The 18,192-nt window shown below is 53.0% G+C and overlaps 1 protein-coding gene and 1 long non-coding RNA gene across 2 annotated transcripts in view; one reads left to right on the forward strand and one right to left on the reverse strand.

The window, feature by feature from the left end:
• bin3 (bridging integrator 3) overlaps positions 1–18,192 on the forward strand; it is a 33,547-nt gene that overhangs the window by 13,341 nt on the left and 2,014 nt on the right. The window contains exons 4-8 of the mRNA XM_072704620.1: positions 1,747–1,808; positions 3,254–3,390; positions 7,040–7,080; positions 13,236–13,377; positions 14,119–14,253. Of these exons, the coding sequence (XP_072560721.1) occupies positions 1,747–1,808; positions 3,254–3,390; positions 7,040–7,080; positions 13,236–13,377; positions 14,119–14,253 (517 nt within the window). The remainder of the gene's footprint in view (positions 1–1,746; positions 1,809–3,253; positions 3,391–7,039; positions 7,081–13,235; positions 13,378–14,118; positions 14,254–18,192) is intronic.
• LOC140581587 (uncharacterized) lies at positions 15,267–17,691 on the reverse strand. Its single transcript, XR_011984667.1, has 2 exons — positions 17,109–17,691; positions 15,267–17,078 (listed from the first exon to the last, which is right to left on the reverse strand). It is a non-coding gene; the product is annotated as an uncharacterized lncRNA (long non-coding RNA).

Consider the following 18,192-nt stretch of genomic DNA (forward strand, 5'->3'; position numbering starts at 1 on the left):
TCGCTTTGACCGTTTCTCACTGCGGTCGTGTTCGCTGGGAGCTCCAGTGAATTCCTACCGACTAGGTGAAACACACAAAGGTGTTGTTTGCGTTTATTTATGTGTTTGTGTGAAATAAGTGAAGCGATAAGGGGGGGGGGGTGTAGGTTCCCACACGCCGACCCCCAGGTTGAGAGCCGTTTCCGAGGCCTTGCAGAGTGAGTGGGCCGCAGGCTGGTTTGGGTTACACGGAGCGCCGAGTTCCCTGCGCGGCCGCGATAACGTTTCGGTCACATGCCTTATGGGTGAGTAAGAGTGTTGGGGCGGGGGGTTTCAGGGACAAGCCGACGGGGCATGTCGAGACATTTTGGGAGGCTGCTTCCATGGCGACACTGCAAATGTTGAGTGCGAAACTCGTCGCTCATGCGTGTGCGTTTTTAATTTTTTCTTTTTGCCCACGTGGCTTGTCCCTCTTGCCCGCCCATGTCTTTCAGAAAGCAGTTTGTTTTACAAAGCCACGCATCCGGTGGAGCCAAACAACTTGCCGTAGCTCTGCTCCTTAAGGGGGTGTGTGGTGGGGGGGGGGGGGGGGTGATGACCTGTTACCTTTTTTCTTTTTTTTTGGTGTCCCCTTTTTGAACGAATGTCTTTGCCCGGTGGCAGCGTGTCCTACTGACCAGGCCTTTGTGGGACACACTGACACGGTTAGGAGACACCGGGCCACAAGGGCCGCTGTGGTGCTGTGACTGGTCCATTAGCCTCCTACAGGGAAAACAAATCTCTGTTTTTTAAACAAAGAGAAGCACTTGCCTGCAAACAGCCAGTGGCTGCTTTGATTAACGAAATATTCCAACAACAAGATCTGTTTGTCGAAGAATCATTATCATATTATCATCTTATTTTTACCAACTGGTGAGTCCCTCTCCTGAAATGGGGCAGACTTTAACGTCAGTCATGTCCATCGAGGTTTTATTTCGGGCAGCCACAATACAATCACCGCAGCACGGGGGGGTTCAGGTAGCCGACCTGTTCGTGGTGAAAACTTCTCTGTTGGGAGATGCTTCCTGGGTTTGATGCTAGCAGAAGGGCGCCTCGTGTGGCGTGGTGTGGCAATGACGTTGGCCCATCTACAGGGTTCCCAGCCCCCACAGCTATGCCATTTAGCTGGCCGTTATAGCCTGCCTGCGAATATTAATGAGGTGATTATCATGTTTTCCAGAATGAATTCCTCTTTCCTCTAATAAATATGATTCAGTCAGTCTGTCACTTTCCTCTATCTTATTTATACCTCCCTGTACTATATAAAGTGACAGTGAGCTTGAGATCGCCCGCTTTAGTCATTCTGATGGCGGATTTTAAATAATGCTCTGCTCAATGTCATTATTCTTGGACCATGGTGACCAAACATATACCCTGAGAACGTGGCCTGGTCGCTGGCTGAGTTGTTTTTTTAAAAATGAAAAATCTGTTGCTTTTGGGTCCTGGTCATTATAATCAGATCTCCATTAACATTAGCATTTATTTCATAACTGCTGTAAGCAACCCCCCCCTCCCATGCAGCCTAATCCCAGTGCAGTAATTGGCAGCATTAACACCCACTAATTGAACAAATTGAGCTGTACAGTGTTGGCAAGTCTCAGGAGGTGGAGGGGATCGGGCTAATTGACAAAGGCGCGTGAAACGGGTCAGTACCGGGGCACGGCATGTCGCGGCAGCGCCCCCCCTCAGGCTCCCGTGGTCTAACAGGCACTTGCCTCTCTCTTGCAGACTGGAGGACCAAACAAAGAAGCTTCACAAAGACATGAAGAAGAGCACTGAAGCTGACCTAGGTTTGTGCGGACCTTGGGGCTTGGGGTGGTCATGACGCGGAGGTTACGGTCTCAGAAACTAGCCAGATGTCAGACAATCAGCAGATAGAGATGGACTCTAAACTTGCGCCGTTTTATAGTTCCTCTTTGTAAAACTTAAAAACTTCACCAAGTTGGAGCCTGTAAGATTTGGCATCAAAAGGTGAAATACTTTTCTTCAGGTTTGGTGTAAATGCTGTGAGCTGCTACTTTCTTTGTTTCTTCTCCACAGCGCGGAGAGAGGGGATCTTGTACTACTCATTTATTTATTTATTTATTTATTTGCCTTTTGGGGAGGGCAGGGGGGTGGAACCAGACTTGCCTTCGGTTGATACTTCAATCGTCTCGTGCGGAGGGGGCGCTTTTAAATTTCCTTTGTTTCCATCGGAAAACGCGGAGACTCATCAAAGTAACTGAGCTGTCAGCTCCGTCGCAGTAATTAAGAAGCCCCCGCCTCGGCATGCGACTCCTCCCTGTTCAACGCAACACTGCCACCCAGCTTCCTTTCTGCCCCCGTTCACCCAGCGCCCCCTCCCGCTCCCCCCCAATCTCTGTCTGTCAAACTTTCCTTAGAACGATATCCTCGACGATTTGACTACCCAGAGAATATTTAGCGATGTAGTTGCTGAAGAGCCGTGGCATCACATGAGTAACTTCTCTTAATCTGCCGTTAGTTAGCCCTGTTCAGCTAACAGGTTAAGGCAGACTGTTAGCTAACCCAGAAATACATAGCTATAATCTGAGGAAAACTTCAACAATGTGTGGCTATTAAAACAATAAATAGTGCCTCAATTAGCTTTTTAATAAATACCATACATGAACATACCATACTATCGAATAAACTACCCGTTAAAATAACAGCTAGGTAAATTAAGTGGGAAGGAATTATATGATAAAACCACACTGTTCATAAACAGATTTGAAAATGCTCTGTGGAATACATTTTTTTAAATTCCACCCAGTATGATGAGAATTATGCAAAAGCATCTTAATGTTAATTCCTTCAAAAACGGAATCAGAGATTTAACCGTCTGTACGCAAAATATTTGATTTTTTTTTTCCTTCACTCCTTCAGCCAAATACTGTTACTCAAACTCGTACTGTTCTTATACGTCTGCTGGAGCCTCCATCCTGGTCGTGTGAATTTGTTGTTTGGAGTTTAAGCTAACGAGCTGACCCACATAACAAGAACCAGACCGACGGCAGAGCCGCCTTCCTCCGCTGTGACACCTTAAGTGACCAGGGACCACCGCCAGGCCCGGCTGCTTTGCCTCATTAACGTGGTTTTTCTGCTTTTACGCACTCGGCAAGGCCTTTACGAAGGAGCCGGGGCTGCGGATACGTCTGTCCAGATTTGCGATGATTTCGCGAACGTTGATTCCCAACCAACACCAACTGATGCGCTTCCCACCCCCCCTCCCCCCCAGCCATGTCCAAAGCTGCTGTGAAGATCTCTGTGGACCTGCTGAGTAACCCTCTGTGTGAGCAGGACCAGGCGCTCCTGGACTCCATGACGGCCCTGGACACGGCCATGCGTCGCATGGATGCTTTCAACCAGGAGAAGGTACGAACCCCCTTTTCGCTTCTCTTGGTGGGTGGATGTACATCACCTCTTCAGAACTCTTGAGTCTTCCGTTCATGCTTATAACTCTTAATCTGGAAGTCCTCGTGTGATGTCAGCACATGTCTAAATAGTTGCGAAACATCTCAGGTCGGTCTTGTTCTTTTCTGGTAAAAATCTCGTTTTATGGGGCAAGCCTGTTCTATCCTTTGGTTTGCAGTGGCTCGTCTGTGGGAGGTATATAGGCTAATGCATCAATGACTCACTGGGAGTTGTAGAATGAGACGTAACCCTCTTCGGATACCACCGTAGAATGTTATGTTTTCCTTTGTATCTGGGTGTTCCTCGGATCACCTGTGACTGTTTTTTTTAAAGAGGAGCCTTTTCACCGAGGGGTTTTTTTCCCCCCACCCCTCAGGAGTAAATGCTCTGTCTACTGCAATGTTTGATTAAACCCACAACTTGAAGGTAATTGCAATGTGAGTGTTAGTGAAAGTGAGCTGTCCTTGGGGCATCACGGGTTTCACTTTGGAAGCTGACTGAATCACAGAGGAAATCATCCTTTTGTCTTCGCAACGTGTGTAAGGTTGGGTGAAAAGAACTCTGTCGTTCTCTGCTCTCCGTCTCTGGTTGAGTCGGGAGCAATGATCCATAGTCTATTGGGCCTTTCCGTTTGATGGTGTCCCCTCTCAAAGCACGCTGGTCACTTTGGTGACCTTTCCCTCACTACCACTTTCACCCATCAGCCCCTGACCATCCAAGACATGAGCGTAGACTCTGTAACTCGTAGTTGTGCCCTTGGGTCGCTGTAAGGACCCCTGTCCTCCGCGGTGAAGTTCCCTGGCCAGAACACCCCGGGCTTGTGGCACAGAAACCTTGGCCTAGTCCGGGTGACACCCGAGACCCTCACAGTAGCACCATTGCTTTTCAGAACCCTCCAAAATACATGTTTTTTTTTTTTTTTCAGACAAATAACGATGCCGCCCAATAGACACTTCCTCTCCTCGGCAGATTGGGTATGAGTAAACGTTCTCGCAGCAGATTTCTGAATCAGCCGTCATCGGGCTCTTTAGGTGAAAATCTGGCGGAGCGGCACACGGAGGCTGTGTACTGTGCTCGGCACACCTACGGCTCTGTGTGAAATAACCAGGCGCGTACTAACGGAACAATGCTCCCGGCGCTCTGCCTGAAAAGTGCGGTGCGTTTCACGGCTCGCCAATTCCTTCCTTTGAGTCCCGTGTCTTCAAAGGCAGGTCCATATCCTCCTGTAATGACTCCTCTCGCCCCTGAGTTCTTGCGACCTTCATAACTGCGAGGCCTGCCCTGTGAACCCGGGGGCGTGATCTTTATGTGTCAGGGAGCATGAATGGGCCTCCTGCCGCCACCCAGCCAACCGCGCAGTGTGCAATTCGAAGGCTGGGATGCATTAATCACTTTTGGTGATGCGGCGTAGCGATAAGGGGTGAGTCATTCGCACACTATCGTAGGAGCCGAAGTCACTTTCCCACAATATGGCAGATTCAGACACTTGGCACTCCTCTGGTGGTGGTGGGGGGGTGTTAAGGTCACCAGGCCAATCGGACACCCAGAAACCTTTCTGCTTTTGGGGTCTGTTAGCCGTTTGCAGAAATGGGGCAGAACTCCGGCATTTTCTGCACGTTACCTCTGACTCCGGATCTCCATATTGTGTTCGGCCTTCCTTTCCCCGCTCGCTGATGTGAGCCTCGCAACCCGCTGAGCCGAAATGCTGGTCTGACTGGATTTTCTGTTCCCAGCGAGCATCGAGTGGGAGTGCGCACAGGGGGTACCGGAACGGAGGCTTTCTGAAGCAGACATCACGACTTTCAAGACCGTCCTCTCCCGTTTTTTTTTTTTTTTGCGCTATCGTGGCAGTGACTTTGCATAATCGCTTTGTGCGTTTCTTGATCGGTTTCCAGTTCATCTCGGTCTGCATCTCGCGGTTCCTTTCTCCGTTAAGCACTTCTATGTCAGATGAACCCTTGCCAGCTTGTCGTCTGTATTATTCCCGCTCCCCGGCTGTCATGGTGTCTTTTAGCTGAGCTAGTGCATTCTAGCTGACAGCCTGTACTTGCATCTCGACCTGTAGGTGTCGCTGTCGGGCAGACCAGAGAAGCATGGCGCCGGAGCTCTCCTGTTACATCCCGCTTCACTTTAACTGAGGGAGCCAAAGCATGTCGATGAAATCCCAGAGTGCGGGCTGCCCCTCCCACACCTGGCGCTCACTGGTGTTAGCAGTGCCGAGATTTGAGAAAAATAAACTGGATATTTGTCCTCGCCCCTCCCCCTCCACCTGTGAAAGAGGCCTGCAAACGGAGATGTATGGCCAGGGGCACTGTCGGTGGGGGGGGAGGGGGGGGTTTGGGGGGTGTGGAAAGCTAATGAAAGCAGGCACCGGGTACGGCTCCGTGTTTATTCCTGCGTTTAAAGCGGACACCATTGAAGCGCCGGGCCCGCGGCATCGCCGAGCCCAGAGGACGCTCATGAGCGGAAATGGCGGACGAGGCTACCCATACGTGGAGGGTATTGATTTCTACTCGCAAGTGGTGTGGGGGGGGGGGGGGGAACCAGAGAAATACTCATGTATTTTTGGGAGGCCTGTGTGTGGTGGCCTCTGGCCCGTGACTCACAGAGGGAGTCCGCTGCAGCAGATCGGGCCCGGGGCGCTGCCGTGGCCCCCGTTGGAGGGTCGGGGTGGGGGGGGCGGGGCACAAAGGCCATGGAAATCTGCATGTCGGCTCTCTCTCTCTCTCTCTCTCTCTCTCCCTCCCTCTCCACTGGCCTTCGCTTCCTTTACGTAATTGTTACCAACCACCTAACTAGGTTCAGTTTAACGAGACGTTATTTGATCGTTGTGGCTGTCGCTCAGCCGCGTGGTCGGGGAGCCTCGACGAGAGCACAGCGCTAATGTTTACCGTGTTGGCAAGCGTGTTCTCGGGTTATCAGCAACCCATTTGTTGGGTGGTTGGCAAGCCAGCGTTTCCTGGGTGAGAAGCCCCATTCGACTGGCTTTAGATGATATCTTGTCTTTTGCGTTGGGTAGGACTGTGACCTTGGTCTGAGAGATTAGATGTTCATTTGCTCGGATCGCCCACCCCCACCTCGACACACAGAGACACACATGCTCTTTGTTTGGCTCAGCTAGCAATGAAAGAAAATACAGGAAATATAAACTCTTATTGTTAAAATGTTTTTTTTGCAGGAAAAAAAAAACTTTCATGTAGTTAGTCAGCCCGCCCCGTGCAGGGTTGGAGATGCTCTTTCATGTCCCCTTCCTCCCCCCCCACCCCCCGGGCCCCACGGCCCTTCGCTTCCTCCGGAGCCCCATGAATATTCAGGGATTCCTCCTCAGGGCCGGCGTAACCGGAGTTTGGGCGCCCGCCCCTCGTCGCACGACTGCAGCATCGGGCGTTTGAGTGGAACGGAACGGAACAAAACAAAACAAACTCACACGGAGAAGCGCTAATTTGCTAATTGCTTGTGGCTGTGATACCCGAGCTCTTGAAGTTGGGGTCTCTCTCTTGGAGTTTGCCTGATGCGTTAGCTGTGCTTTGGTGAGCCAGACGAAAGTTTCGCTGCTCGATCGGGTCGTCGGTGGGCCTCACGTTTAACCGCATGCTTACGTCTTCCACAGGTGAACCAGATCCAGAAGACGGTGATCGACCCGCTGAAGAAGTAAGTGTGCCGCTGCCTCCCACCTGCTGCCACCCCCCCCCACCGCTGCTGCTGTGCCCCCGCAGGCCTGAATGGGAAGGCCTATGCCTTTAAGCTGGCCCCGAGCCCCCCCGAGTGGGTGAGAGGTTGGGTGGTGTAGGGCTTAAGCCCCCCATAAGGAAGCCGTGGGACAGTAAAACTCTGGGCCGAGTGCCTCTGCGCTGGCGGTACGTCTGGAAAAGAGAGTTTATTTGGTTGCCCGCCCCTCAGCCCCATCCGCATGCTCTGCTGCCGGGCCTGTTAGACAGCCTCCCCCCTGCCCCCTCAGGGGAGGGGCTGAGAAGAGGAAGCAGTGCCTTAACGAGGCTTCGGAAGCAGGGCGTAGGCTCCCCCCTGCCGGCCTGACCACTCCCTGGGCCGCCCCGGCACTGTCTGTGTGTATGTCTGTCTGTGTGTGTGTGTGTGTGTGTGTGTGTGTCTGTCTGTCTGTGTGTATGTCTGTCTGTGTGTGTGTGTGTCTGTCTGTGTGTGTGTGTGTCTGTCTGTGTGTGTGTGTGTCTGTCTGTGTGTGTGTGTGTCTGTCTGTGTGTGTGTGTGTGTGTGTGTCTGTGTGTGTGTGTCTGTATGTCTGTGTGTCTGTGTGTGTGTGTCTGTGTGCGTGTTCCCTCCTGCCTGCATGTGTGTGTGTGTCTGTCTGTCTGTGTGTGTGTGTGTGTGTGTGTGTGTCTGTGTGTGTCTGTGTGTGTGTGTGTCTGTGTGTGTGTGTCTGTCTGCATGTGCGTGTGTGTGTGTCTGTGTGCGTGTTCCCTCCTGCCTGCATGTGTGTGTGTGTCTGTGTGTGTGCGCGTGTTCCCTCCCACCTTTGTGTGTGTGTGTGTGTGTGTGTGTGTGTTTGTCTAGGCAGAGTGTGCTTCTCTCCATAGCCACCAGCTGTCCGTGTGAATGGGTCGGAAATCTGACAGTCTAGGCAAGCAGCAGCGTTTTAAAAGTTTTAAAGACTGATAATCTTTATGTTTTTTTTTTTTAAATATTTTGTTGTTTCTCAACCTGACTTAGCGTCTGTTTCACGGTCTGTGTCAGGGAGACTACAACAGAATACAGCTTGTTGTGTGTGTGTGTGTGTGTGTGTGTGTGTGTGTGTGTGTGTGTGTGTGTGAGAGAGAGAGAGAGAGAGAGAGCACCTGTCCTCAGGTTGTTTGTGTGTGTGTCTGTGTGTGTGTCTGTTGCTGTATCCACGCTGGTGCACAATGCCCCCCCCCCCCCGTATGTTCTGGTGGCGGTGCTGTGACAGGATGGAATGGTTCTAATTTCCTCTTCCTGGTGGGCGGCCGGCGGACGTGTGGGCAGGCTATGAAGGTGGCAGCAGGCCCAGCTTCCTGGGCCAAAAGAAGGGGATTGGTCAGAGTGCAGGACCATCCCAGGACAGCGTGCACACACACACACACACACACACACATACAGATGTACTCACAGTCCTTTGGGGAACTCGCAGAATTCAGATTCATGCAGCCCTCGACTTTTCAATAATGGAGATACCTTCCTTGTGATCGCCGACTGGAGTAACGGACTCCAGCGTTTCCCCCCTTTTCACTCAGAAATAACAACTCGGGACACGGAGCCTGACGCCCTCCTCAAGGTGCTTAAATTAAAGCCTTAAGAATTCATCCTGACCGTCTGAGTTACGGCGCTCTGCATCAGGCCGCTCTCAGCACAAAGCTTTCCATTAGCGTGAAAAAAGCTAATGTCAATATTTCTTCTTCTGTTTCGGAAGGTGCCCCCCCCCCATCAGTTTTTCCTATTTAAGATGCTTGAGAGGACAGGCGGCCTCCGCAATAGCCGCGCTGTGGCGTCCCGTTAATGGAAGAGCACGTCTGCCCTTTAATTGCACGATCGCTAATTCGCCGCTGTTTAATAGCCAGGCAGGCGGGCCGCTTCCCGCATCGGCCGTCTGAATAGAGGCGCATGAATGGCTGTGGGATGGAGGCCCGGCCAGAGCTGTTAAACTAACAAAAACCACACGGGGAGCTGGGGGGGGGGGGGGTCATGGGGGGGGTAGATCGTCATACTCGCAGAGTTAGCTAGTAACTACTGTGTAAGTGTGTGCAGACGCGCTACACAGATTTTCATACTGAATCGCACCGTCTGAACCGTCTTCCTGACCCCATAAACCTGCTTAAATCCTTCTTCCTCCTCTTTTCCTTCTTCGTACCCCCCCCCCCCCCCCCCCACCTTCTGTTATTCACTCCCGCTTGTCCTCGGACACACACACACACACACACACACACGGACAAAAGCAGGCTCTGCTCGCTGTCGTCAGCGCGCTCGCAGTGGAGGGAGGGGCTGCGTGGGCACACAGCTGTGCCTTATCTGCGGCCCAAGCCCTTTCTGCGCGGCTGCTCCTGCATGCGGCTGCTCCTGCATGCGCCTCTGGGAGCTGCGCCCTTTAGCTGGGGGCGGGAGCTGGATTGCATGGGCCGGGGGTTGACTTGGACACTTTAGGCTGATTGATTTTCAATCTCTTCCCATTTCTCCACTTTTTCCCATAATGATAATGCTGATAATAATAATGTGATAATAAAATAATTATTTTTCTTACACATAAAATATCATTCTTGTGGATATTTTCTATCCATAACGATTACACATTCATTAAAATATTTTGAAAACAGTTTTGAATATTTATTTATGATACGACAGCCAGTTCTCCCCCAATCGACTCTGAGGTAATCGCTGACGCAGTGAGGCTCCCTGGATGTCCCTCTAGATGTGCTGACGTTCAGAGTCAGGGCAGCCGTTCTCGTTGACCGCTGGGTCTGCGGCTGAACGCCAGCACTTCCGGAATGAGTTCTGCTGCGGTTCCGGTAGCCATCGGGTCGCCTTTTGGAGTGAACGTCCTTCTTTTGGCTCGAGTAGCAGAGAAGTTACAGGCAAGTCTGAGCAAAGCTGAGATCTGCTCACCGAGTTGGTGCCGGGCCCCCAAAACCAGGAGTGCACAAGCCTCACCCATTCAGGCCGGGTGATTTATTCAGTCCCCCCTCCCCTGGAGAGCTCTGACGGGACACCAGCAGACTGCCGATTTCACAGATGTTTGTTTTACTTGTTGGTTAATCGTTTCTGATCGCTGCGCTTTCACGCTCGCCGCCACGGCCCGCGGCCTGTTTCGTCGCCGGGCCATAAAAACACGAGGCTATTTCTGTCCCGCCGCCCACCGCACCCAGACCTGGGCTCCTCGGGACTGTCCACACTCCCCACCCCGGCCAGACGGGAGGGCTGTAAATATAGCGGCCCAGCGGGCGGACCGTCGGTGTGTCCAGCCCTGGGATGTCCGGGGATGGCCTGTCATTACGCGGCGACGTTCGGCAGGGCCCTCGCTGGCGTGTGCGCTCTCCCTTAATCTGCTGCACCAGGAATCCTCCAGAGGAGGAGGCTGATCTCCCGGAGGCAGGCCTCCGGTCCCATCCCTTCCATGTCCAGTTTCCCGGCTGGCCCAGAGTAAACTCGCTGTGTGGTGGAGCCCACAGGTGGCACTTGATCTGTATAATCTGTCCTTCCCATAATGCTCTGGGGCAGGACGGTGGGAAGTCCTGGGGTGCCGCCAATCCAGCCGATGCCGATTGCCATGCTTCCTGGCTGTTCTCACGCCCGTTCGTTTTTTCTTTAAAAAAACCTTTCCGGGCTTTTCTGTGTAGTTGGTGTGGTTCCTGAGGCTGTATGTCCTGTTGGGATCTTCCCAGTGAGAAAATACGCCTCTGTAAGCGGTTTTGTCACCGCAGTCGCCCTCTCATGGCCGGGACGGGCTATAACAGTACAACCCATTCGGAAGTTGTCAGCCAGGAGAGGGGTGGGGTGGGGAGGGGTGGGGGTTTGGTGCGATTGACGATCTGTGATATGCCAAGGTAGTGACGAACCGCCGGCCACAGTGGGCCAAGGTGCACTGAGGCGGACATGACTGATCTTGTCCCCCGAGACGGGGCTGTGTGAGTGCGCACGCAGGGGGTCAGGAATGCACACAACCTGTGGGAACTGGGCCAGGTCTCACGGCGTATAAATAGAGGCAGCGTGGGCCGCTGGGCCCCGTGACGTCTCTGCTGCCGGGCCGCTCCCTCTCGCTTTCTGCCGGGCAAAACAATCCGCGGCTTGTCTGAGTGCCGGGCTCGGCCTGCGTCCTGAGACGCCCACCTGCCCCCGCTGGCGTGGGCTTGCCAGTTTCGGCAGCCGAGGGGGGGGCATGATGTCAGCACCACTCCCCGGGGCGGGTGCCTGTCTCCCTGCCGCCGCATTTTTTTCTGAATGGGACAAAAAATGCGATAAAAGCAGTCTGGCCGCATAACCCCTTCTCCGTCGCAGTAAAGTCCCCGGATGAGCCCGGCCTCTCCGTCGCAGTAAAGTCCCCGGATGAGCCCGGCCTCCCCGTCGCAGTAAAGTCCCCGGATGAGCCCGGCCTCCCCGTCGCAGTAAAGTCCCCGGATGAGCCCGGCCTCTCCGTCGCAGTAAAGGCCCCGGATGAGCCCGGCCTCTCCGTCGCAGTAAAGTCCCCGGATGAGCCCGGCCTCTCCGTCGCAGTAAAGTCCCCGGATGAGCCCGGCCTCTCCGTCGCAGTAAAGTCCCCGGATGAGCCCGGCCTCTCCGTCGCAGTAAAGGCCCCGGATGAGCCCGGCCTCTCCGTCGCAGTAAAGTCCCCGGATGAGCCCGGCCTCTCCGTCGCAGTAAAGTCCCCGGATGAGCCCGGCCTCTCCGTCGCAGTAAAGTCCCCGGATGAGCCCGGCCTCTCCGTCGCAGTAAAGTCCCCGGATGAGCCCGGCCTCTCCGTCGCAGTAAGGTCCCCGGATGAGCCCGGCCTCTCCGTCGCAGTAAGGTCCCCGGATGAGCCCGGCCTCTCCGTCGCAGTAAAGTCCCCGGATGAGCCCGGCCTCTCCGTCGCAGTAACGTCCCCGGATGAGCCCGGCCTCTCCGTCGCAGTAAAGTCCCCGGATGAGCCCGGCCTCTCCGTCGCAGTAAGGTCCCCGGATGAGCCCGGCCTCTCCGTCGCAGTAAGGTCCCCGGATGAGCCCGGCCTCTCCGTCGCAGTAAAGTCCCCGGATGAGCCCGGCCTCTCCGTCGCAGTAAAGTCCCCGGATGAGCCCGGCCTCTCCGTCGCAGTAAAGTCCCCGGATGAGCCCGGCCTCTCCGTCGCAGTAAGGTCCCCGGATGAGCCCGGCCTCCCCGTCGCAGTAAAGTCCCCGGATGAGCCCGGCCTCTCCGTCGCAGTAAAGGCCCCGGATGAGCCCGGCCTCTCCGTCGCAGTAAAGTCCCCGGATGAGCCCGGCCTCTCCGTCGCAGTAAAGTCCCCGGATGAGCCCGGCCTCTCCGTCGCAGTAAGGTCCCCGGATGAGCCCGGCCTCTCCATCGCAGTAAGGTCCCCGGATGAGCCCGGCCTCTCCGTTGCAGTAAAGTCCCCGGATGAGCCCGGCCTCTCCGTCGCAGATCATAGCTGACTGCACTTAGTGGTTTCGGAACTTTTGCGATGCTCCATAAACATGTGTTGACAAACAAAGTCAGATTTAATTACTACGTTTTATTATTATTATTATATTGTCGCGGTGTGTTGCTTTAATTAGCCAGCCCACTGTGGATGGCCATGGCTCATGAAACCCTTTCTGAAGTAGCCCTCAAGAACTTCTGCACCAACGCAGTGTAGGTGCATCTGAGAACTTTTAAGGGCCTGTCAAACAGACATTTCAGTAGCTGGCATCTCTAAATTACTTAGCCTATGTGCTCTCTAATGGACTGGCTTCACATCCTGAATATTCCCTGCCTTGTGTCCTGTGCTTTTGGGGATGGGCTCCAAGCCTTCTGTATCCCTGTGATGGATGGATGGATGGATGGATGGATGGATGGATTTATAACCTAAGTTGGTCTCTGTTGTCTACTGATCGAAGGTGTTCTAGACTAACTGTCAAGTGATGTTGCTGCTCCTTTATGACAATCTCTTCATGTCACATCTCCTGTGGGCCTGTAAGATTTCACCGGTCTGCTCATTCTAGCCTCCAGCGTGTGGGATGCAAAGCGGGAGGCGACACCGTGATGTTTTAGGCGAAGGAAAGGAGCAGGTAGAGAGCAGTGCGAAGCATTAACACAGCGGAGGCCTCCCTCCGTGGGGCCCCTTACTCAGTGGGGCCCCCATGTGGTGCTTTCAGGTACAGCAGCGTGTTCCCTAGCCTGAACATGGCGGTGAAGCGTCGTGAACAGGCCTTGCAGGACTACAAGAGGCTGCAGTCCAAGGTGGAGAAGTATGAGGAGAAGGAAAAGACCGGACCCATGGTGGTTAAACTACATCAGGCAAGCATCCCGCTTCCCACAGAATTTTGGGGATTTTAACAGGATTTACTGCCTCTTGCCATCTTATACTTTCATACATTTAAGTGTTCGCTAAAGCAGTATTTGTGTAGATGTCTTAACCACTATGCCACCTGCTGGTAGTAGAGGCTGCTCGGTGAACTCTCACAATTGCATAAATGGGCCTTCATTTTTGTGCAGCCGAACAATATTTATCCAGCCCTGTCCTGGCCACATATGCCCATATAGTCACAGGCGCCAACACAGAGCCCCCTCTCTACACAGCACACACACCTACACGGATAGAGTGAGTGCGTGAGTGAGTGCGCGTGTGAGTTAGTGCAGGCGGTTGTCCCTGCATTCATAGTAGTAGACAGCTGTAGGTAGGACGTGCTCAGATAAGTCACCAGAAGAAGGTGCCCCATCTGAATGGAGGTTGTTGAAGCTCTGTCAGCTGCTTGATGAACAGACCGACCTCCCCCCCCCCCCCCCCCACACACACACACACCTCCGTCTGGTGAGTGACGCCCCCAGATCACATGCCCACTTCACTCCTCCAGTCATCACTCATGAGTGAACAGGCACTTTCTGATGAGGTCATGGGAAGTCTTTGGCAGAACCTCTTAAAGAACAGCCAGCCCATCCACACCGTCCTTCAGTGTATAAACGTGGCAGGGATTCGGCTTCTCTTCCCTTGCCATGTCCTGGTGACTTCTCTCACTCTTCCGGCTCTTTCCGTCGCAGGCCAGGGAGGAGCTGAGGCCCGTCAAAGAGGACTTTGAGGCCAAGAACAAGCAACTGCTGGAAGAGATGCCCAAGTTCTACAGCAGCCGTATCGACTACTTCCAGCCAAGCTTCGAGGCGCTCATCCGGGCCCAGGTGAGCAGGTCGGCTCCTCCTCCTAGGGACGTGTCTCCCACTCTGCGCCTCCTGGTGAACGCCTGTGAAGTTGTGTGCCAAAGCACCAACAGGATGTGTAACACAGGCTGGAATCACTGGTGTTACTGGGGAATACCCATACTTGGGCATCTCTAGAAAATATGCAGAGTATTCCCTGTGTAATACTTTATTTTTATTAGTAGTAGGAGCAGCATGGAGTCATTCTCCAGCTGAGCCACAGTTCCTCCACCCAATCCTACATGCTGATCCAAGTGGAGATGGTCTACCTCTAACCAGCCTGGCCACTGGTCCGGTCAGCACCAAAGTGGACCCAGTGTAACTCCCTCCATGGGGCCTTTAATGAGCTCAGCAGGCAGGAAGCGGTGGCAGGCTGTCCGGCAGATCAGGTCGTGCCACAGGGACACTGCGTCAGCCCATGTTCCACTTCTTTCCAAGTGTAGACTTCTGTCAAAACATGTACTGGTCCTCCATTTTAGTTGGGCTCTGCTGGTGGTCCTGGGTTTCTCTGGAGAACCTAAGCATCATGCAGCATTTCGGGCAGGAGGTCGTCCATCACGGCGGCAGAGAGTTCAGCTTCTGTGGAAAGCGGCGAGGCCTGGCCGCGTTATGGGGCTGTGGTTGGTGAGGGGGTGTGGGGGTGTGGGGAGAGGTCAGCGGGCGGCTGGAACCGCGCTGAGAGTGACTGAGGAGGCAGCTGCCCTTCAGTGGCTTAAAGAGCCAGATTGACTAGGCTCTGTGGAGATGGACGATGTCCCACCATAGGGACACTGAGCAGCTTCTTTGGGGGTCTCATGGAGAACAAAGGTGTAGCTACTGCTGATTCAGATGGAAATGGTCTAAATATACAGGCTAGGATTTTACTGTGGTTAGAGTCTGTCCGTTAAGACAATTCTCATGAGCGAGTCCTTTGGATTAACCTGCTACTTCCATTAGGTGCTTTCACGCCGTGGGAACTTTTTTTCTGGAGCCAGAACCTTTTTCCGGGGTGAGGAACTTTTGTGATATTCATGGCACAGGAACTTGGCCCAGTTGTAGTTCCTCTGAGGCAGTTCCGAAACCCTTTTTTAGTACCTACCTCCAGACTTTTTAAGTACTGGGGAAGCGCTTAGAGCGATAGGTTGCTGATTGGTTGACCAGAAGCACGGCCACTAGCTTAGAAGTTACGTGAAGCGTGGGGGGAAGAGAGAGAAGTAACAGAGAAAAAACTGAGCAGAAGGAGTTAGTTTTGTATCTCAATTACATTTAATGCATCAATGAATGTTTTCTTTTCCATAATTCTGTATCGGAAAATTTGATCGATTACCAATATTCTTTTGTCTAATATTACTGGTATTAGTGGGATAACGTTACATAATTTTTTATTCCCTGGAAATCGAAACATTGATCTGCTGGCCAGATTTAAATAGTAAAATATAAATAAAAAACTCTGTCCTGTTTTGATCGTGATCGAACATATAACTATCAAAACAGTGTGTATATATCGTTCATTGTTTCCGCATGGCGATGTAGTTTTGTATTAAATTATGTGTGAAGTTTAACCTACGAGCTTTTTGTCTCTCCCATGGTTATTTAACATAAAGGTCCCAATTCCTGTTCTGTGGTCTGAAAGTGACGCATGAAAGTGGCCAGGAGCACAAAAGTTCCTGGTGGAGATGGTCCAGGGGCTTGTAAAGCAGGACCAGGTTCTGGGAACTTTGGCGTGAAAACGCCTATTGCTGACTGAAACTCTTCTAGTGAATTGTCTCTCGTACTGCTCTTCGCATATGGACACACGTGTGTACGCACACGGCAACCCCACACACGTGTGTTCGTATGTGAGCCCAACATGCTTGTCATGTGGGCTCATCCTGCTGCTCTCTGCATAGGCACGCCCTGCCAATGGGTCCTCACACACGCACCCACACACCTGTACTTATATCTTTGTGGGGACTGTCCGTTCATTTCTAGGTGAAAAACCCTAATCCCAGCAATGACAACCTTAACCATAAGTAACCAAACAAAATACAAGTCTTTTGGCATTTTTAGTTTTTTTTTATTTCAATCACAGACCTTTATAAAATTTAATTTCGCCTTGTGGGGACTGAAAATGGTCCCCACGTGGTCAAAATAAGACATTGTGGGGACATTTGTTCCCCATAATGTCATGGTATACCTGGAACACATACACACACAGCTACTCCTAAGCGACTGGAGGCCCTCGCTCCGACAGCCCAGCCTCTCTCTTCCCAGCTTTTCCAAATTCAGAGTGTTGCTGGGCTGGCCTCCTCATGTGCCGCCTCTGAGCCGTTACTCATACACAGTATATATGCACATTTGTCTCATTTCAGTCTAAAAATGCCAGAATGAAAGCCCACTAGTCAGACGCCATTAGCTCTCCCTGCGCTACATTATTATTTCAGGCTCTCTGGACTGTCCGTTTGAGGAACTGGATTTGTACTTATAAGTGAAGACAAATGTTTGCCCCTCTGTAACATTCACAGAACTGTTTGTGGGGGGGGGGGCGGTTCCTGAATTATGAGATGTCAGTCATGTACAGAGCCCTTGATGATTTCCTATAATATCCATTGACAGGCATTGTTAGTGGGGTGTCACACCTCCAGGCCTGTGGATTCTGCGTGTGGGGGGTTCTGCGTGGTTTTGTGGGTTCTGCGTGTGGGGGGGGGTTCTGTGTGGTTTGTGGGGTTTGCATGTTGCACGTGTCTTTCCTGCATGTGCTCTGGTTTCCTCCTGTAGCCTGGAGACATGTGAATTGGAATCTCTGAATTTCCCATGGTGTGCCTGTGTGTGCGACTGTGTGCCTGTGCCTGTGTGTGCCTGTGTGTGGGACTGTGTGCCTGTGTGTGCCTGTGTCTGTTTGTGCCTGTGTGTGTGCGACTGTGTGCCTGTGTGTGTGCAACTGTGTGCCTGTGCCTGTGTGTGCCTGTGTCTGTTTGTGCCTGTGCGTGCGACTGTGTGCCTGTGTGTGCCTGTGTCTGTTTGTGCCTGTGTGTGTGCGACTGTGTGCCTGTGTGTGTGCGACTGTGTGCCTGTGCCTGTGTGTGCCTGTGTCTGTTTGTGCCTGTGTGTGTGCGACTGTGTGCCTGTGTCTGTTTGTGCCTGTGTGTGCGACTGTGTGCCTGTGTGTGCCTGTGTGTGGGACTGTGTGCCTGTGTGTGCAACTATGTGCCAGTGTGTGCCTGTGCCTGTGTCTGTTTGTGCCTGTGTGTGCCATGTTCTTCCTGTTCAGGCCCCTGGGGCACCGTGCCTCTGGGTAATTGGTACAAGAAGACAATGGCTGTCATTGATGTTGCTACTAAGTCTACACTTATTTAATATGCATTACGAAGTCCACATTGCAATCTTCAGTTAGGGCAGCACCTGCAGTTCAACTGTTCTGAGCAGATCCACGGGTGACGAGCCTCAGGGAAAGGTATGGGGGGTGGGGGGCTGGGGGGGGGGCTTGTTAGGAGAGGCTCGTTAGCGGTTAGCATATGCTCGGTGACAGCGGTTCGTTTATTAGCCCTAATTGAGCGGCTGTTGTGGGGCTTTCTGCCGGTTTCACACGACTCACCGCGGAGTTAACTCTCACCCTTATGGCCCGCCCGGGGCGGGGGGGCTCTGGAAGGCGTGGGGCACGTGGGACACGGCGTGACATCCCGCTGTCCTGGCAGATTAGCCTCGTCGAAAGAGAGGCTCCGGCCCAGTAGGGCACATCTCAGCAGCGCCCCCTGTCCTGCACCCGGCTCTTCATTTTTTAACCCTCGCCTGCCTGTGTCGCCCCTCCCCCCCGATCCACCGGGGCGTGAATAAACGCCGTATAGCAGGCGTGCGGCATGTGTGTGGGTTCGGCCGCCCGTACTTCCCAGCGCTTTCATTCTCTGCCCACTCCTCCGGAGTCTTGTAATGTGATTAAAGTCTATTAATCATCAAAGCAGCTCT

Source organism: Paramormyrops kingsleyae, chromosome 2 (assembly GCF_048594095.1).
Source record: "Paramormyrops kingsleyae isolate MSU_618 chromosome 2, PKINGS_0.4, whole genome shotgun sequence".
In the NCBI taxonomy this organism is placed as follows: Eukaryota; Metazoa; Chordata; class Actinopteri; order Osteoglossiformes; family Mormyridae; genus Paramormyrops; species Paramormyrops kingsleyae.